Source organism: Gekko japonicus, unplaced genomic scaffold (assembly GCF_001447785.1).
Source record: "Gekko japonicus isolate JY-2015 unplaced genomic scaffold, Gekko_japonicus_V1.1 scaffold298, whole genome shotgun sequence".
In the NCBI taxonomy this organism is placed as follows: Eukaryota; Metazoa; Chordata; class Lepidosauria; order Squamata; family Gekkonidae; genus Gekko; species Gekko japonicus.
The window spans coordinates 1021906-1042913 of NW_015163615.1; the positions used below are offsets into that span (position 1 = coordinate 1021906).

The following is a 21008-nucleotide window of genomic DNA, read 5'->3' on the forward strand; positions in this document are numbered from 1 at the left end:
ATTGTATTGATCAGTGTTGAGAACAACTATATGATTTAGTAAGAACTCTGATATATTAGATAGGCAAAGCAATGAATGAAACTGAAGCATTTTCCAATAATTTTATCTGATGCAGTGTTTTTATTCTCCTACCCAGTCTCCCCAATGGAAGGCCCCGGGCACACGGCCGGAAAATGCAGGGGGGAGGCGTGGGTGGCTAATTGCCCCGGAGGAAAATAACGCGCGGCAGCCCGATCAGAAGTCCTTTCGAGGTCCCGTGGGTAGGCGTCAAGTGCAGATCAGATGGCTAGTCCGCAGCGTGGCAAAGAAGCAGCATGGCGCGTTCAAACCTACACTTGCGCCACGCTGCTCCTGTGACAGACGTACTTCCTGTTTGTGTGCATGTGCCGTTGGGCGCTTTCCCGCATCCTGTGGAAACTTGGGGGGAAATCCCCTTGGTCGCGATGGAACATCGGCAGCCACCAGATGCCACGACAGTCCACCGGCAACGCGGTCAGACGCCCGCCCTTGCCCCGCGGTTTCCGGAAACTAGTACCTTGTAGGTACTAGTTTTTAACTCCGCACCTTCGGCGGGGAGCCACGGGTTCGCCATGGGAGCACTGTGCTTCCCAGATGTTGGGGTGTGATCGCGCCAGGAAAATCCGCGGGACTCCCGTGCCTCTCCCGTGGCAACTTTGCCGTGTGACAGGGGCTGAAGTTTTCAACCAGAGGAACAATGGGTCTCTGACAGCCTCTGACTTCCTTATTGACACAAATGGGATGTGGCTTTTCTTTAACCACATCTGAAGTCACAGCTAAAGAATTAATACAGCGAGCCTTTTCCAAATACACACATTTTCCAACAAAATATTTTCAAACTGACTATTCAGTACAAGTTCTAGAACGGCCAGCCATGTTAGTCTGCTGCAGTAAAAATAACAAATAAGCAATAAGCTTTCATGAGTGAGTTCTCAGTTGAAAATAGCTCTGGCTCACAAAAAGGTTATGCAATAATGAACACGTTAGTTTTTAAGAGGCCACAGTTCTCCCCCCCCCCCTGCAATCCTATGCAGACTTGGCCAAGATCAGCCCCCACAAAAAAAAATATATTATTAGAATTTGAGCATAAACAACTCTCCACATGATTGCAGGGTCACTGTAACATCCTAAGCCTTTACTTGGAAGTAAAGCATCCCTTGAATTAACGGGACATATTCTTGTGTAAGCGGGCCTTAGGATGACAGCCGTTCACCCCAATGCTACTGAACACACGCGCAGCCCTCGCCACTTAAACGAAGCCCTAGCGAGCACCAGGGAAGGCTTCTAGTGGCTACGGACAATCCTGTCCCTCTCTTCCCTTCAGCACACACAACCTCCGCCCTGCCTGCTCAGCCCTTACCGTCAGCTCACAGCTAAAGGCGCCCTCTTCCCTCTCTCAAATGATCCCGCCAAGCGTAAACTGAGGGCGCATCGCGATGACCTCATCAGGCTCGTGACGACCGCACTGCCGGGCGCTCCGTAAAGGTGTCAGTCGTCACGCCCGGAAGGGTGAAGTGGGACCAGGCCAGCTTGAAGGGATGAGGTAAGAAACGGTAACCGGGCTTTTGCGTGTCCCCCCCCGTGAAAGGAGGCGACAGACGGAGTTCCTTTCCTCTCCGTCGCCTTTCTTAGAAGGGTTTTGTGCTGATGCATTTTCTCCGCTCCTCCTTAACCCTTAAGATGAGAAGTGCCGGGGCTCAGGCCTGGAAGTCCTTAATTCCGGTACGTGAAGGCCGGCTGTGATTATTTCATAGTAAGGACGAGACGTTTTATCTCAGAGAACCTGCCTGTGAGTTTTGTTTCATGTGTCCAGGCGCTGAGCCCTAACTTTAAAAATAGGTTTTGGGAGCTAAGCTGTCGTTCAAAAGAAACAAGTCTTTCTATTCAACTAAAGTATTAATAGAAACTATACACTTTCACCTTGTTCTCTGTAAAGTGATGTTGTACATTTGAATTTTCCTCTATTGAATACCTCTGTCCAGAACTACCACTTAAGGAGACAGTGGTACATCCTCTCTTGAAAAAAAACATTCTTTGATCTGGCCGAATTGGCTAACTACCAGTCAGTTTCCAATCTGCTCTATTTTGGCAAATTGTGGTGGCGATTCAGTTGCAGGGTTTTTTGGATGACACCTCTGCATTAGACCCCTTCCAATCCAGCTTGGTCAGTTTGGTGCAGTGGTTAAGTGTGCGGACTCTAATCTGGGAGAACCGGGTTTGATTCCCCACTCCTCCACTTGCACCTGCTGATGTGACCTTGGGTCAGTCCCAAGCTCTGGCACAGCTGTCCTTGAAAAAGAGCAGTTTGTGTCAGAGTTCTCTCAGCCCCACCCACCTCACAGGATGTCTTTTGTGGGGAGGGGAAGGGAGAGGAGTTTGTAAGCCGCTCTGAGACTCCAAGTGAAGGGCGGGGTATAAATCCAATCTCTTCTTCTTCTTCCCACCAGGCCATGGGACAGAGACAGCACTGGTCAGCCTCATGTATGATCTTCGGAGGCATCTGGATCAGGGCGGCTTGGCTGTATTGCTGTTGTTAGACCTGTTGGCGGTGTTCAACATGGTCAACCACCAACTACTGGCCTGCTGTCTCACTGACATGGGGATTCAGGGGTCTGCCTTACAGTGGCTCTCCTCATTTCTTCAAGGTTGGGGACAAAGGGTGGCCATTGGAGAGCAGCTGTCCCAAAGGCACCCACTAGTCTGCGGGGTGCCCCAAGGTGCAGTGCTTTCCCTGATGTTATTGAACATCTATATGCGCCCCCTTGCCCAGATTGCATGGAGCCATGGGCTGGATTGTCATCAGTATGCAGGTGACACCCAGCTCCATCTGTTGTTGGGTGGCCAGTCTGACTCTAGGCCAGAAGATCTGGACCTGGCGTTGAAAAGCATAGCTGGTTGGCTTAGACTGAGTCAATTGAAATTGAATCCGACGAAGACGGAGGTCCTGTGTCTGAATCGGAGTGGTCCAAGGGTAGGGATCCCACTCCCGACTTTCGATGAGGCGCCGTTGGTGCCAGCATCAGAGATTGGGAGTCTGGCAGTGCTCCTGGATGCCTTCTTAACAATGGAGGCCCAGATAGCAGCTGCCGCGAAGTCAGCCTTTTATCATCTCCAGCTGATGAGGCAGTTGATTCCCTTCCTTGAATGCAATGACCTGGCAACAGTGATCCATGTAATGATCACCTTGAGATTAAATTACTGTAATGCTCTCTACATGGGGCCACCCTTGTCCCAAATCCAGAAGCTGCAGCTGGTGCAGAATGTGGTGACCAGGCTGTTGTTGGGACTCCCCATGTGGGAGTACATCCGGCCCGCGCTAAAAGCTCTACACTGGCTGCCTATAGCATATGGAATTTGGTTCAAGGTGTTGGTACTTACTTTTAAAGCCCTATATGGTCAGGAACCTACATACCTAAGGGAGCATGTTCCCCAGAGAGCACTACGATTGGGATCCCAAAACTGCCTGGCTCTGCCAAGCCCCAGAGAAGCCAGGCTGGCTGTGATAAGGGCCAGGGCCCTCTCAGTGCCAGCTCCGCACTGGTGGAATAAGCTCCCGGATGACATCAGGGCCCTGTGGGACCTTTTACAGTTCTGCAAGGCCTGCAAGATGAAGCGCTTCCACCAGGCCTTCGATTAAGGAGCCACACTATATAATTGAGGCCTTGGCCCCAATATTTACACCATCATCAATATTAATTTCAATATTAACACCATTATAAACAGCCGGATGTAACCCACACTACGCTAGCAGCCGATTGTTTGTACTGTTGAATACTGCTCATGCCTGCCATCATATATGAATCATCTTAGTTCTAGCACTTTATATGTTTTATGTATATATTATTATGATTTTAGTTAAATTTGTTTTAGTTGTGCAATAACCTTTGTAAGCTTCCCTGGGCCTGCTTTGGTGGGGAGGGCGGGGTAAATAAAAGATATAAAACCATCGTATACTACACTAGTTAACCAGTGCCTACAATAAAAAGAGACAAAGGACCACAAGAAATATCGGCAAACGTTACAGTACCCCTGGCCAATGGGACCCCCCAAGATATGAACCTGCTCCTTAAAGGGGAGAGCAACCCCATCCAAAACATGAGCTATCCTAGTTCCTGGGTCCAGTCTTTACTCTGGAATGACTCCTATGAATGTCAGGTGTTTAGTGTTGAATTGGAAAGCTTTAGCAGTTTAGAGCAGAAAACATCCCTTGAAATAAGGAACACCTACTTGGCAACACTCCAGGTGGCTTGGAACAGTGTAAAGCAATTAAACTTGTTCTTGTTGGCTAGATGAAGTAGTCCTTACATCACACTTTGTATTTCTCTAGATATTAAAGATTGGACTGATACGTATGACCAGAATTATATTTAAACCATGAGTGAGCCGGAGCTGTTGCTGGATTCCAATATCCGACTATGGGTGGTGCTTCCCATAGTTTTCATCACCTTCTTTGTGGGGATGATTCGCCACTATGTGTCAATACTGCTGCAGAGTGACAAAAAGCTCACTCAAGAGCAAGTGTCTGATAGGTAAGAAAAGCTTGTAACTGTTGTCAATGTTGTCTGGTGACTCTTCTGATAATGCTGCTAATGAAAAGCTGAACAGGGGTGATGGCAGTAATATATTATTGTAGCATTCAGCCAGTAGTTTTAATTTCTAGCACAGGTGCCTAACAGATGATGTGTAATATGCTGTTGGCATAGTAATTACTGGACGGTGAGGACACAAGTAGTATCTCCCTGGTAAAGAAGAATGCATAAGACAGACTATGGAGGAACCTGGCTAATAGATCTTGTCATCTGGGATGACCGAAATACATGGTTGTTCTGTCTTTAAATTAAAAAACTAAATAGCCACTTACATGCCTAAAATTAATTATAACTATGTTATTAAAAATACTGGAGATGTCTACATTTTGTCTTGACTTAATTTTTTTAATTTATGTTATTTATAGTTCTCCGTTCTCACTGAGAAAGATGGATGCACAATGTATATCAGTGTAAGCAGGATGAGACATCCAATAAGCAACGTAGGAAGATTAGGATAGCAGAATTCTGAAACAAAGCATAAGTATTAACATGGTGTGTTAAACAGTGCAGAAATTATTTTATTTATTTATTTATTTATTTACAGAGCAGGAGAATTCATACAGCAACAGATAGTATGTACTGTACATGGATAGTCTACAGCCCCTTTCTCTTTATTAAAGCATTGTTCTGAACCATTCCATTATTACCTGGGTAAAAACACCCTCTTGAATAATTCGGTTTTGCATAATTTGTGGAATGCCAGGAGACTTAGTAGCCAACCTGACGTCATTAGAGAGGCCATTTTATAAGTTTTTGGGTGTTGATTTCTGTGCTGCTCTTGTTATGCGTACTTTTGGCAAATATTTACAACCTTTAAAAATGAAAGTTTGTTATCAAGGATATTTGGGGAAAGATAAGTTTCCTTGAAAGCTTCGTATCGAGAGATGAGATTTTTATTGCAAAATGGGGGGGGGGAAATAAAGACTGCCAAGCTAATGTGGTTGCTTACACGTTAAATAATGACAGTGTCTGATTTGTTTTGTAAGCACAATGATTGTCCAGTCTGGAGATAATCTCAATGTAGGAAAATCCATGCACCCATACTGTGTTTTCCTGCAGCAAATACATGGATTAACTAATCACTGCATGATTCAAGTCCAGTAGCACCTTAAAGACCAACAAGATTTCCAGGGTAGAAGAGAAGAGATTGGATTTATACCCCACCCTTCACTACCCAAAGGAGTCTCAGAGCGGCTTACAAACTCCTTTCCCTTCCCTTCCCTTCCCTTCCCCTCCCCACAACAGACACCCTGTGAGGTGGGTGGGGCTGAGAGAGCTCTGACACAAACTGCTCTTTTTCAAGGACAGCTGTGCCAGAGCTTGTGACTGACCCAAGGTCACATCAGCAGGTGCAAGTGGAGGAGTGGGGAATCAAACCCGGTTCTCCCAGATTAGAGTCCGCACACTTAACCACTACACCAAACTGGCTCTCAAACTGGTATAAGCTTTCAAGCGGCAAACCTCCCTTTGTCAGATACAAAGGGAGCTTTGACTCTCAGAAGCTTATAAACTGGAAATCCTGTTGGTCTTTATTTAATTCGATTTCCTATCCTGCTCACTACTGCACTCTAATCTTGTTCTCCTACTGTGGACCAACATGGCTATCCACCTGGAGCTAATAGCTGCATTAATTTATTTGTATTTTGTACATGCCTGCTGTTTATTCAAAAATATAGTTCCCTTCTTCCCCCCATTACCAGTTGAGCCATAGTTACAGAGAGAAATTCCTATTTTGTTATTTAACTATTTATTACATTCTCCTGCATGGAGATAATATTGGTATGGCAAAAATGCAATGTATGAATGTATATATTAGGAATATTTTAGACCACCTTTCCGTTCAAGGGACCGAATATAGTTCAGAATAAGTTACACTCAATATAAAAGCAAATGAAACAACTATCAGTGGCAAGGGATAAAATCCGTTATCATTTGAAATCCACCATTGGAGGAATCTGCCTGCCTACTTTGTTTTCAGTTCAAATTTCATGTGTCTGGTAATGGCTTTTTCTTCCAGCCAAGTTCTAATTCGAAGCAGAGTTCTCAGAGAAAATGGGAAGTACATTCCAAAACAGGTATGTTTTCATGTTTGTGACAGTACATTTTCAATAACTGAAAAGATTACAGGAAGAGAGAAACTCGATTTTCCAATGGTTGAAGCTTTAATTTTCATAGTCTAGTCATGTCGTAAATACATTGTGCAGCAGACTTGAACATTTGTATTCACGTGAACAGTAAGGAAGTACTTCCAAGGCAATGAGGTACTTGTACCTGATACCTGATTATCTAAAATGGGTAATGCATTTAGGGCAATTTTTTGCTAGGTACACTGGTGCTTTACAGTGTAGTCCTAAGAACAATAAGCCCCATTGAAATTATGGGGTATGAAATTAGCCTACTTGTATTGCTCTTGGACTTACAAAAATGTGGGTTCTTGTAGCTCAGTTATTATCTATGAAGAATATAGAAATGAAATGAAGGAGGTGTCTGTGTGTGTGTGTGTGTAACTGATAAAAAGTTGTTTGCATAGTATGGTTATTGTTCCTAAAATTCATACTTGGACAGTGGTATTAATGTTACTGGTTTGCTAAATCTGTATATAAACATGACTCTGTAATGATGTCATAAGCAAGCTAGAGATAATGTGACTTGTAGGGGTGGTGGGAACAGAAAAGGACTTTTAACTCTGGATTCAGGATTAGATTGTTAAATCTACCATCCTTTGGGAATGCAAAGAGTTCAGTTTAAATTGCAAATGTTAATAAAAATTGCAGCACAAACAATGCATTTGGGGTCTTCTAAAATGTTTCCTTTGTCATTAGAATTTGTCTTTTCTTTTCAGTCCTTTCTAACACGGAAGTATTTCTTCAATAATCCTGAGGATGGGTTCTTTAAGAAAACTAAAAGGAAGGTAGTGCCCCCCTCCCCAATGACAGGTATGTCTGTAGTCACAAGAAGCAACAGCCTTCCAAAGAGAGTTATTCCTTTTATGATGCATATGAACCATAAAACAGTAATAAAATAGGTTAGTTTGGTTTTGTGCCATCAGTTTTGACAACTAGCTAGCATATATGAAAAATGAAAAGACATTCTGGATCTAAGAATAGACAACTGGCTATAAGTATTTGGCAAAATATGGTTTGACCCCTTCATAGTTTTGAAGTGAAGCATTACTGAGGAAGCCACTGAGATCTGTTAAGGGGGGATTAAATTGCCTGCGGGGCCCCTAGACATTCACCATGAAAGTAAGAAAAGAGGAGGTCTGTGGGCTTGAGGCCTTTCAGCCCAAAATTCTAGTTAAATAATGAAAGTAAGATGAAGCCAGAGTGATCTCTTCATTTGTACAAAACTGGTTTCCTTTATTGTTTTTACAAGAGTTTTGCAGAGTTGTAGATGGTGCCCACTAAGTGTTCATCTGAACTGCTTTCCTTCCAGATCCTACCATGTTGACAGATATGATGAAAGGGAATGTAACGAATGTACTGCCGATGATCTTAATTGGCGGCTGGATTAATATGACTTTCTCAGGTTTTGTTACAAGTAAGTGTCAGTCTAAGAATCTTATCTTGTGTGGTCTTGAAGGTCGGTACACTGCTGCATTTTTGCAGAGGCTTTGCATGACCCTGACAAATATTGGTCTCTTTTTTTATGATTTCTCTTTATTAATTTTCAGGAACATATAAACAAACAAAGAAAAAACAAAAACAAAAAACATATATACCTGTTGTTGTTCAGTCGCACAGTCGAGTCTGACTCTTTGCGACCCCATGGACCAGATCACGCCAGGCCTTCCTGTCTTCCGCTGTCCTCTGAAGTTGGCTCAGTTTCATGTTCGTTGCATCTATGACACTGTCTAACCATCTCATCCTTTGCTGTCCCCGTCTTCTTGCAACGCGTATATCCGCTAACCTAAAGTGACATCTTACGGTGATATTTATCTAATCTCTTTCATAACATATTTAAACATTCTCTTCCATTTAAACAAACTTTCCCATAGCAACTCAAAATGTTATTTTTCACCTTCGCATAGGCAACTGGAGCATCAGCCCTGGTATAAGTTTCCTCATACTGGTATATTATTCCAGTCAAAGTATCTACATAAATCCACATAAATTATCCCTCCTTATTACGTAACACAACATATATTTCAAGCACTACATTGCTTAACTGCTGGCAAATCCGTTTAGATGACTTTTACAGGGAATTAAACAAATTTAAGTATACATATTACTTTAATCCTTTAAAAGAAAAAATACTTATTTTTCAAAACAAACTCCATATACCTAATGCCGCAAACATGTCAGCTAGATACAAGTGGCAGTTTCACTCTTATCAGTAATAATATGACATAACTTTCAAACCTAAAATTACTTGCACAGCCATTTAACCTATCAACATGATGTTTTTTATAAAGAAAAAAAAGGAAACCGGTTTAATTTAATATAATATTATGATTCTAACCTTTGAAAGTTTCCTTCAAAATTCTATTCATTTTACACTATTATTCCTTCTTTGTTGTAACATATTTTATATAGCCCTTTTCACTTTTGTATCCTTCCTGAATTTCGTCTGAATATCTGTTTACACTCATTGAGCTGTCATACAAAACTCTTTTATACAGTACTATTCCAAACGTTATCTGATCCAAACAATATACCTTGTTGATTAATTTCCTGTTGCAACTTCTTTTTAATTGTCAGTCTTAGATGTCTTAAATCTTTGTATTCGGCATATTTAGCTTTCAATTTTTGTCCCTTCCAAGTTGCCAAATCTAGCTGCAGTTTTTTAATTTCTCTGTTCTTGTTCCCAAGAGGGCGTCCCCCTCTGCGTTTGACTAGCTTCTTCTTTTTCTCTGCATGTGGTTTTCTTTGGGCATTCTCTTTTATCTATATATCTAATAGCCAAGTCGCCCCCGTGCGTGCGGATACCTAAATCCGTGCATCGGGGGCACCTGGAGGGGAGGGAGATTTTCTGCACACTTGGGGCAGTCCCCAGGTGTGCACAAAAATCTTAAAAGTTAAAAAAAATATCGGGGGGATACTTAAATCCCCCCAAAAGTGACAGAGCGTCGTTTCGCTGGTCGTCTTTTTTGTCCTTTCTGATTTCACTACTTGTTTCTTGCTGTCCTGGTTTTGTATGGGATCGTTTCTTTTTTCCCCTTTTGTGTCCTGAACCTCTTTTTCTTGAATATCATCTTGTCTGCTTTCGTAACTTTCTTGTGGTCACTGACGTTGCATGGGCTCTGCTTTACTTTCGGTTTGCAAGCATGCACTTTGAAGATTCTATATAATGTTTTTACATGCCTCTTCAGCTACCTGGCGAATCTGGTCAGTCAAATATTTTTTTAAATTGTTCCACTGTCAGTTGGCCAAATTCTGCATTTTGAATTTCTATTTGTACCGTTTCTCCAACTGAGGTATCTTGTTCTCCCCTTCTGTCTCCCTTTTTAAAAATCATTAATTCCTTTCCTAGCCGCTTGCACTTCCTGTATTTAGAAATACTCCATGGGGAACCAATTAATGGGCATTTAACTCAGTTTGTGAAGAAGTCCGTACTCTTCTGTTCCCGTTGCATATTTCCTTTTGTTAAAAAGAGAGGTCGCGGCTTGTGTAGCTTGAAATCCAAGCTGCTCCTCTTCTTGCTTCTGCATCGAGGCTAAACGGTCTCTCCCCCGCTAATCACCGTTGCGGGGGGGACCGAACAAGCCTCTTGCACCCAGTCTCCCTCCAGGAGATTGGGAGGAGTCTAACACAGTTGGCAAAGACGGGAAAGGAACTCCAAAAAAAGCAAAAAATGTCGGGGAGATCAGGGAGCGTCCTGAAAGCACCCACAGCGCCGCGCCATTTTCCCAGAAGTCCGACAAATATTGGTCTTGAGCAAGTCAGTATTTCTCATCTTCAGTTTCATATCTGTAAAACAGAAATAGTGACTTGCCTTGCGCTGAGGCTATAGCATTGGCATTCAGTAGCAAAGCTGTCACTGTGGAGCTCATACCCAGTAGAGACTGGGAGTGGGTTCTCTCACTATGGAAAGTAATTTTTGTTTTAAGTGAGTATGTTCTGCATCATGATATTATCACTAGTGCATCAGTAAATTGGGCCCCTTTCCAAATTCATTCTCTTGTCACATCTTAGTCTTCCCACCTCTGTGGATAACAGCTCTCTCATTGCTCAGAACATATGACATCTTTTGACAAATCTCAGCACTGGCTTCATATCTCCTATTTCCAGAATAAATGGTTGCCACCCTTTATTTCTAGAACACATGTATGGCTCTACTCCTGTTTCTTCAAATTCTTCTTCAAAGATCTTTTCTTGTATGAAGCTAATGAATTCCCTCTGAAGCCCAACTGAAAAAACAAGCCTTGTATGTGTGTTCTCACACTCATCTATAACATACCTTACCTTTTACTTTTCTTGCCTGCTAGTCCTGTTTCTCCCACTGTCAAAATGTCAGTTTTAAGCTCCTTGGGGCAGGGTCTTCTTGCTTGTGTTCCTCTGTAAAGCAGTATGTGTTTTGGTGCAATGTAATATTTTGTGACCAGGTTTTTTTCTTCCTTGCAGCAAAGGTCCCTTTTCCTTTGACACTGCGGTTTAAACCAATGCTGCAGCAGGGGATTGAGTTGCTTACTTTGGATGCATCCTGGTAAGATTGCCCAAAGTTAATATTGGTTTGAAACATGTAGAACTGTGGATGGTACTGTACAGTTAGGTATTTGGCACTTGTACAGTTTTAACAAGATGAATATCTTTGTTTTGTTAGGGTAAGCTCTGCTTCCTGGTATTTTCTGAATGTATTTGGACTTCGAAGCATTTATACCCTCATCCTTGGCCAAGATAATGGTAAGCTGTTGCTGTTTTCATAAAGTTAAGTGTAGCTTGAAAAGCGATAAGTAGAGAGGTTAAACCATGCTTGATGAATATGCTGGCTGTTCCTTCACAGAAGTGCTGAGTTATCAGGAACTGAACAAGTTCTTCTGGATGTTTTGCCTTATAATGTGGTTGTTTAGCCTAATCTTAAATGTTTATCTGGTAAGAGTTAGGTGGTATCCCTGTATGCTTTTCTAGACACTCTGTAGATAAATCCTATGGATATTCTCTCCTTATTGATCTCTTGTGTAGATTATAATGTTTGTTATGCATTCAGACTAGTTTACCTGTCTTGGCCTCCCAGGAATTTAATGACAAAATACTTCCACTTGTTGAAGATGAAGGACTGTCTCAAACTTTTCTCTGTGATTTTGCATAGCAGCAGAACGATATTGTGTGGGTCTGTCTGTTGAGCACTGTACTGTGTTGACTGAAAGTCTCCTCTGTTGATAGTCCCAATACTTTTTGTACAGAGTAACATGAGCCACTCCTTATATATTTGCAGCTGCTGACCAGTCCAGAGTAATGCAGGAGCAGATAACAGGGGCAGCAATGGCCATGCCTGCAGATACCAATAAAGCATTCAAGGTAGGAGGCTTTGATTTCAAATATTGAAATAAGCACTCCAGATTTTATGATAGGACAATAGGGGCACCTGTGAGAACTCATAGAGGAAGAAAAATTACGTGCCCCTGCTTCCTCCCATCTTGTTCTCGACAGAGCATAGTTGATGGGGCAGCTAGTTGATTGGGGAAGAGGAATGCTTGGATAGAAAAGCACATCAGGCATACTTTCTCTTGAGTCCTTAGACCTGCCTCGTAATCTGCGAGACTGAGGGAGCCTTGGAGCAGAAAGCCTGACCTTTGTGCTTCCTTTCCATGGCATTGCCAGCACCTTCTTCCTCCTGCTGTTCTCCTTGCACTTTTGCTTCCACCTCCTGCCTCCCCCACCCTCCCTCCATTGCTGCCACCTTGCTTTCTGCTCAACTTTTCACCTTCACTGTCTCCTCTCGCTGCCACTTCCTCCCCCTCCCTTCACCCAGTCCTTTTTTAAAAATGTCGTTGTAATGTTAACTGTGGGCTTGCAAGATTTTGATTGGCATTTTTTTGCAAGTTGTGAGATCTGTGCAATGCAATACTTTCAGATTGGCATTTTTTTTGCAAGTTGTGAGATCTGTGCAATGCAATAATTTCAGATGGTGTTCCCAAGAGCCGTGGTGTTCTTTAGACATTTGGTTGGGTTCTTAACTGGGAAGATCAGCAATTGTAGATCAGAAAGGCAGCTTTCTAGCACAACTATACTAGGCAATAGAATTATTTATTTATTAATATTATTACATTTATTTAATATTGTAATTATGCAGTTTGTTTTTGATTTTGGAGTCCCCCCCCCCCCGGGAGATTCAAGGAAAAGAAGCACTCTCAGTATCTAATTCTGAACAGGGCCCCAGCAAACAGATTTTAAAAGATCTGTGCAGTGGAGTCATATACTGATAAGGGGGGGGGGTTCTGTAAACCTAAGAGAACCCCCAGGTTTTCAGGGAAAAAATAATAGAACCCTTCTCCCTACTTCTTATTTTTCTGTGAGCAGAGTATGGAGGAGCTAGTTACTGTGAAGAAGTAAGACCTTGATATCTCTAAACAACTTCAGTAGCATTCTAAAATCTGTTTATGAGGTAGAAGGCCATTATGTGAGTATCTCATTCTATAAAGATTTACATATTTTTTGCCATGTAGCATCAGAAAATTCTTGGGTTTATAGAATATTATGAGGTCCCATAGACATATGTTAGCCAGAAAGGCCAGGCAGTTACAGACGGTGCAAACTGGTGCAAACTACTCCTTCTTCACTGGTCAATCTCCCCGCGCCCAGCTGTCCTGTTGCAAGCAAGCCCCAAGATTTCCATCCCTGGAACATGTGTACCATGCTGTTTTCCACAGCCTCATATCTTTCCCATGCAACCACCAACTCCAGTACTTATTGAAAACTCCTACTACAAGTTAGTTTCTTTTCACCCAAAGCTAGCCAGTTTCAGAATATTTGCATGCATTCTAGCCACAGAACTTCAGGCTGTTTGATAACCAGTGCAGCGTCTGAACTGTCATGAATGAATTATGTCGAAATTGAACATGGACCTTAAGATAGGGATCAAAAGCTGGTGTTGGGGTACCTCTGCTGTCCTTGTCAAAGCTGTTTGTCATTCCAGACTGAATGGGAGGCTTTGGAGTTGACTGACCATCAGTGGGCACTAGAGGATGTGGAAGAAGAACTCATGGCTAAAGACCTCCGCTTTGAAGGCATGTTTAAGGAAGAATTGCAGACATCCATGTTCTGAGCTGGTTTAGTAGCTGGTGTTAAATTGGTTATGTACAGTGTATTCTGATGGTCAGAATAAACAGAATCAGAACTTCTGTGAGCTGTGTAGCTACAGGAGATTTTTGCTTCTCCTCTGATGTCTTCTTTTATTACAGCTCAGGTGTGTTGGAAACTGACAGGATGAGCCTGGTTAGAACATAAATGACTAACTTGGAACCATTTATCAGGCTTAATAATAAGGCTGCAATGTGTACTTGGTTGATTTTTTTTTTTTTACAATATAAAGTTAACATAAGTACTGGCAGATGCCTTCTTAGAAGAGGCATTATTTCCTATCTCCCATAGAAGGGAGTACCTCCTCTGGGTGCATGCATCATCTAGAACCAAAGGGTGCTTTTTCCCCTTCAGAACTGTTTTATTTATATGTAAAATAAATGGCTAAGCTGTCTTTAATAGATTGGGAGTCTAATTTATTAAAATGGCATTTATAATCTCAGCAGAATTGGATATGGAAAGATGATTATTAGAATGGACCAACTGCTAATCTAAAAACATTCCTAGCCTTTTACATTAATATTTCTTTAAAATACTGGTACAGGAGTCAGTCATGGTCTTTCATACAGGGCTCAGCATTGCTCCTTAAGCACAATACCTTCTCTACCTTGTAGAATTGCTCAGCCTTGAATTTAGATGGAAGAGTTCCCAGGGACTGATTCTGGTAAAGCTTGAGACCAGTCCCTCTCATTTTAGAAGCTGAGCATTGATTTCTATCATCATTTATCTGAAATCAATTTAAAATGCCTTTGGGCTTAGATTTCTTTGACTTTGGAATTTGATAGGAATGTCAGTCAAATAGGCTAGACCAAAGGGAAATCCTTTTTTTATTAAGAAATGTTTTTGTCTTTGGAAAGCAGGCATAAAATTTTATTCTTATTGCTCCCTAAGGGAAGGAGCAGCTGAATTCTCAAAATGTAACCTAAGTTGCTTGTATGTGAGTTGTATGTCATTGCATTTTTGAGGCTCATACATGAAAGCAAAAGAATGCACATTCTTTCAATACATAATGCCAGAACTAGGTTGACTGAATAAAAAACTTGTTCTTCTGTATCAAACAAAAGAAGAGTGGCTGTGTCAGTTGTCAAACATGTTGACAGTTAAATGATGCAAACAAACAAAAAAACACTTTTTCACTTTAACAGATGAATGTTTTGAAGAATAGCATTTAGCTTCTGTTAAGTTCTGTTTTTATGCGTACCAAAGAGAACTGTTTTAAACTGTCTTGCAAATGGTTAAGGGTTGTATGTTATTAACATATTACATTGAAGTACATAACATTGAGCTCAGTGGGGTCCTTGAAAAGCTACCCAACCATTATCTGCATCTCTTAAAACACAGAGCACCTATGAAGAACTTTACCACTTTCACTGATTCTTCTTAGAGGGACAAACTATGGATTGAAATGCTTTAAAAAGAACACTGCAACAACAGAACAGATTTCCCTCCAAGGGTAACCATCATATTTTCTAATTCCAGAAAAGCAAGAAGACAATTTCAAATCTCACCCATTCCTAATTCAATTTATAATGGAAGCTTTAGTCATTGGACCTCTGTTGTGAATGATGTGTTTTGTACAACTGCTTTCCCACTAACTCATGAGATTTCTTCTCTTTGAGTGGATTTGCATGGAAAGGCCCTGAGTGAATGTAGCTTCCCTACACAGGATGCCCTTAAGCATAATCCTCACAAGTCATCCTTGGGATTCTGTTGGGGCAACAACCTGGAAATTTGGTTTCAAGATGCTTCTGACTTATCCTATATCTTAATATAATCAGTAATTCTTGCTCTTGAATTGTTAATGGTTGAATCTAAACTCCTCTTGGAAGGGTACTTGCATGCACGTGAAAGAAAGGACGTGATCACCAACTGTTCTTAAGGGGCCTCAGCCCCTCAGGTGTGGCTTTTTGAGGAGAACAAGTGGAACAGCAGGATCAAGTCTGCACTGGAACTCTGTCATTGTTTCTTGGCTCCTACCCATATGTTCTTTTCTGTAGAGTCCAGCACATGTGACAATGTTATTTTCGCACTTGTAATAAGATAACTAAATATCCATGGCTTTGTGAAAATCCATAATGGTATAGGCAATTGCTTAATATCAGACTCCTTGTTGTATTCCTTGTCGTGAAACACAACCAAGGGACAACACCTAACTGATACTATTTTTTCTAATAGTTGCCCTGACTGAAAACTCATTGGTGGCCTATAGGAAAAATACATGGCTTCATGCAAGTTTTTTAATCATTCATTTTAATGGTACATCTTGCCCCAAACAGGAGTTTCCATGGTTCAGAAGTACTGCTTATTATCAATTTTTTTAAATAGTTCACACCTTGCACCAGCTTACCTAGGGCTGGTGCAGGATGGAGCTGTTCAGCCTGTAATCCTCTTCCATATCCAGCAGGGTTTCAATTATCTCCTCATCCTCTGGGCTGTTCTCCAGGATTCTTCCGAAACTGCTCCTTGTCTCCTGGCCAAAGGCTGAAGCCTCATCTGGAGGCAACAGTTCTCTTTTGAGCCTGCTGATTTGCTGCAGTTCATCGAAGTCTGGCTTCCTTTGCACCTTTTCTGCTGGGCAAACATCTGAGTTTCCTTCAGTGAAAAGATAAAAATGCAACAAATGTCAGTTCTTCTTCAACAGGTTGATTGAAAAGCTGATAGACATCTGGAGGGTAATGTTCAGCATGAACACAGAATAGAAAACAGAATGAGGATCACGAAACTGCGGAGGAAATCGGGTGAAGCTGCGGGTCAAATGCAGCCCCGCAGCTTCGGGTGTGAAATTGACCAATAGTATCGGGGCAAACGGCGGCACACCATCGAGGCAGCACTAGTGCGAAATCAGCCAGAATAACATTACTTCCAGTTTCTAATATAACCAGCCTATTTTCATTCAGCTAACAAATATTGTATCTTTTCCAACTGTGTTAATGGAGAACCCACAACTTTCCACAGTCTGTTGTAATAGCTAATGGATCCAAACTAAATTTTCCAATGGCAGAATGACCTTTCTTGCTTCTCCCCTCCAACCGTGGCCAACTGTGAAATGCTACTAATGGGGGATAGGGGGACCCTAAGGAATGTGGTGGGGGGGGTGTCAGTTTAGTCTGGAGAGAAAATTGTTGTTTTAATCTTATTTCAAATATCAATGGGGATTATTCTTTTGAACACACGGCAATTCATTCCACTGGTCTGTCAAGGCCAACATTGTCTACTCTGATGCACAGCAACTCTCCAGAGTCTCAGGGCCTGATCCTTTAAACTGGAGGTTGAACCTTCTGCACCCAAAGCAGATATTCTACCGCTGAGCCATGGCTGCACCCCGCAAATGGTTTCAGCTAAGCTTTATCAACTGCTGTCAGGAGCTTAGTGAAAATGAAATATTCTGAACAATGGATGCTAGTTTAAACACTGGGGCCTAAAACATGAAACTGTCTCCCAAGTATGAAACCTATCTCTAAAAGAGGTGGATGGTTGGCTTTTTTGCCTTTCTATAATTTCCTGTCAGAATTACTTACCACAGTGCGCCTTGCAGTTATGCCTTTGGACATATTAAGCTGAAAGTTTGTGAACATAATTTATACTCTAACCACAAGTTCTAGAACTATGCCATTAGCTTGGGTTGGGTGTGGTGGAGGGCTACTGGGGAAGGCAGAAAAGATCCACTTCTGCAAACTCCTTCTGTTCAAAGAGCTTGGATCCAGCCCATTGGAAATGACATGCAAGTTCAATTCACACTAAATCCTTAGTTGTGTTAACAATATTATGGAACAGATCTCCATTCATCAGTTTGTTGCATATAAATCTGACTAACATCTGAAGCAAAGATTGATAAAGTCTCAAGGAGTTATTGTAAACTTTTATCTAACACATCAGGTATTTCAGATTAGTTCTTCTATGTATTGTCCACAGTGAAGACCATAAAAAGCTTAAAATCATACATAAGAACATAAGAGAAGCCAATGTTGGATCAGGCCAATGGCCCATCCAATCCAACACTCTGTGACACAGTGGCCAAAAATGCCAGGTACCATTAGGAGGTCCAGCAGTGGGGCCAAGACACTAGAAGCCCTCTCACTGTTGCCCCCCCCAAGCACCAAGAATACAGAGCATCACTTGCCCCAGCCTGAGAGTTCCTATTTATACCTTGTGGCTAATAGCCACTGATGGACCTCTGCTCCGTATGTTTATCCAATTCCCTCTTGAAGCTGTCCATGCTTGTAGCCACTGCCGCCACCTCCTGTGGCAGTTAATTCCATGTGTTAATCACTCTTTGAGTGGAGAAGTTCTTTTATCTGTTCTAACCAATACCCCCTCTAAGCTGTGGAGTCCTGTGAGCAAAAATTCTACTTTGTGAGCTACTGGCATTAAAGTTGTGAGTGAGCAATTTGGCTACTGCATAAATTAGTTTGCTCTGGAGCCATCCTTCCCAAGCTAAGACAAAAACGTGTGAGCTGGAGGCTGAAAAACTGTAAGCTACCTCACACTAACTCAGCTTAGAGGGAACACTGGTTCTAACCTGACTACTCAGCAATTTCATTGAGTGCCCACGAGTTCTTGTATTGTGAGAAAGGGAGAAAAGTACTTCTTTCTCTACCTGCTCTATCCCATGCATAATCTTGTAAACCTTGGTCATGTCACCCCTCAGCCATCATTTCTCCAGGCTAAAGAACCCCAAGTGCTTTAACATTTCTTCTTAGGGAAACTGTTCCAACCCTTTTATCATTCTAGTTGCCCTTTTCTGCACTTTTTCCAATGCTATAATATCCTTTTTGAGGTGTGGTGACCAGAACTGTACACAGTACTCCAAATGAGGTTATACTATTGATTTATACAGGGGCATTATGTTACTGGCTGATTTGTTTTCAGTTCCTTCCTAATAATCCCGAGCATAGCGTTGGCCTTTTTTATTGCAGTCGCACACTGTCTCGACATTTTCATTGAGTTATCTACTACGACTCCAAGATCTCTCTCTTGGTCAGTCTCTCTCAGTTCGGACCCCATCAATATGTATTTATAGTTAGGATTTTTGGCTCCAATGTGCATCACTTTGCACTTGGCCACATTGAACCCCATTTGCCACGTTGATGCCCATCCTCAACAGATCCCTTTGGAGTGCCTTGCATAGAAGGCATACTTAATTTCTTAGGGATAAATCATTCCAACTCCTGAGGGCTGAGCAGAGTCTCCTGGTTAAGAAGTCAAAACCATGGAGCTCAGCTGTGAGTAGAATTTTTGCTCAGCTGGAATTTAGTCTATTTAAGTGTTTTTACATGCTGCCTTCCAGCTAAAATGCCCCCAAAGCAGCTGACAATAATATCAAAAATTTACAACAACATTAAAGCAATTTAAAATAACAGTAAAAACAAGTACCCTAAAACCAACAAACAACTGTCCCACAATCCATCAATTCATATCAAAGGCCTTCCAGGAATTTTTTTCCCTATTTTGAGTATATGACAGAAAAGCAATATATAACTATTTTAAACAAATAAAACATAGTGCAGGAATCCCTGTATGTCTTGAAGCAGTGTACCCTTGCCAGGACTTGAACCAAACAGCTTCTGATGCACATACTTGTGAGCTTACCTCCCATTTCACCTGGGCTGCTCCTGTTTGTTCCAGTCCATATTGCTCTTCACATTAATAAGGATTTAGTAGGTGCTGGTAACATCATGTATCCTATTTTCCAGTATCTTTTGATAGTGGCCTGTTATGAATGTTCTTAAAATAGGGGTGTAAGTATTTGTATTGTGCTCTCATGCACATCATAAATAAAAATTGGAAAAGACTTCCCTGTCCCCAGAGCAGAGCAAAAATCACTCACCATCCATATCTGCAAGATCTTTCGGGCACTCTAGAGGGATATCATTGGCAGTTACACTTGTGTCTAGCTTTGTTGGCCTTTCATCAGTTTTTCTGAAACACACAAAAGCCGAGAGTACTTTGTAACTGAAAAGGACACATCCCTCTTTACCAGCAGTATACTCAACAGGGAAAGGATATTGTCATTCAAATAAATAGCAAGCAGTACAGTTCTTGACTTTCTGATTATTTTAGAATGTATGCACTGGTATGGCCATTACTGTATTAAAATCTGGCTCGTATGCATAGGGTTGTCAGGGCTGGAAACAGTCTACAGTGGCTAGTAGCTATAGAAGAGACTAATCCTTTGCAGTGCTTGGACAGGGATTGGGAAGGAAAAAAGAATATCCAAACCACAAGAATTCTATGGTTTATATAGTCAAGGTTACAAAATAGAGGAGATCCATGGTCTAATGCATAACTCCATAGAAGGAGAGCAAGTTCAAGTATTTTGATACATGATGCAGGAGGGTTACTCCTCATTGCTATATTTTTATCATTGGGAGCACCATGTCAATTTTCCTCCTCCAACACCAAAGTGTCTTGGGTCACCCCTTTGGATCAGCAAAAAGCCAGATGAACTACCATCAAAATAGAAGTTAATGACAACAAAAAATTACACCTGTGACAGGTAAAGCATACCCAATGAGAAACTGCCTGTCAGTCATGAGAACCGGAGGATGTAGACATGTATTTTCCTTGCTTATCAATGGCTCCCGTTTTGAAGGAGTGTTGGAGGTTGTGATCAGGAGAGTGAAATTTGTCTTGAGAGGATTCTCTTTTTCTGGAACAGATGAATCTGATAAAAGCTGCTGAGGAAAACATACAATGGGCTCTTCTTTGTGACTAATGAGTTCTTCATTGGAAGCCGTTAAGGATTCCACTGTCAGCAAGTCAAAATCCAGGTTGGTGGTACTATCTGAGGAGTGATGGAGAGGAACTGAGAGATCTTCCAATGCTCTGTCAATAGCCGCTGTTAGCTCCTTCCGGCATCTGCTTAACTTTTCAGACATCTCACCTGAAAGGGGGAGAACTCTCATTATCCAGGTTTTTTGTTTCATAAGAGTCCCTTTCAGTCATTGTGTTTTTGAAGATACTACCTCACATACTGGGACAGCACTCTACCAGTAATCTCCCCAATATGTGCTATTGACAGTTTGTGTAAATAGGGCAATGTGCATATTTTCCAGCTTTGAAGCACATGCACATGGTCAAGTTGTGATGTTTGTTGCAGATACACATTTGCTTATACTGAAGCTTGAGAATATGGGCACTGCCCTGTTCATACAAAGTGGCA

The 21008-nt window shown here is 41.8% G+C and overlaps 2 protein-coding genes across 2 annotated transcripts; one reads left to right on the forward strand and one right to left on the reverse strand.

Moving 5' to 3' along the window:
- The first annotated feature begins 1491 nt into the window (after window positions 1–1491).
- EMC3 (ER membrane protein complex subunit 3) lies at window positions 1492–14082 on the forward strand. Its single transcript, XM_015407377.1, has 9 exons — window positions 1492–1561; window positions 4346–4547; window positions 6625–6682; window positions 7450–7543; window positions 8043–8147; window positions 11171–11252; window positions 11370–11449; window positions 11982–12064; window positions 13683–14082. Exons 2-9 carry the CDS (start codon window positions 4393–4395, stop codon window positions 13809–13811), a joined length of 786 nt encoding a protein of 261 aa, XP_015262863.1. The 5' UTR covers window positions 1492–1561; window positions 4346–4392; the 3' UTR covers window positions 13812–14082.
- A 2111-nt stretch (window positions 14083–16193) lies between these two features.
- On the reverse strand, window positions 16194–20751 carry LOC107107132 (chromosome unknown open reading frame, human C3orf62). Its single transcript, XM_015407375.1, has 3 exons — window positions 20354–20751; window positions 19674–19765; window positions 16194–16438 (listed from the first exon to the last, which is right to left on the reverse strand). The coding sequence occupies exons 1-3, from the start codon at window positions 20749–20751 to the stop codon at window positions 16194–16196; spliced, it is 735 nt and encodes a 244-aa protein (XP_015262861.1).
- Window positions 20752–21008: the final 257 nt, after the last annotated feature.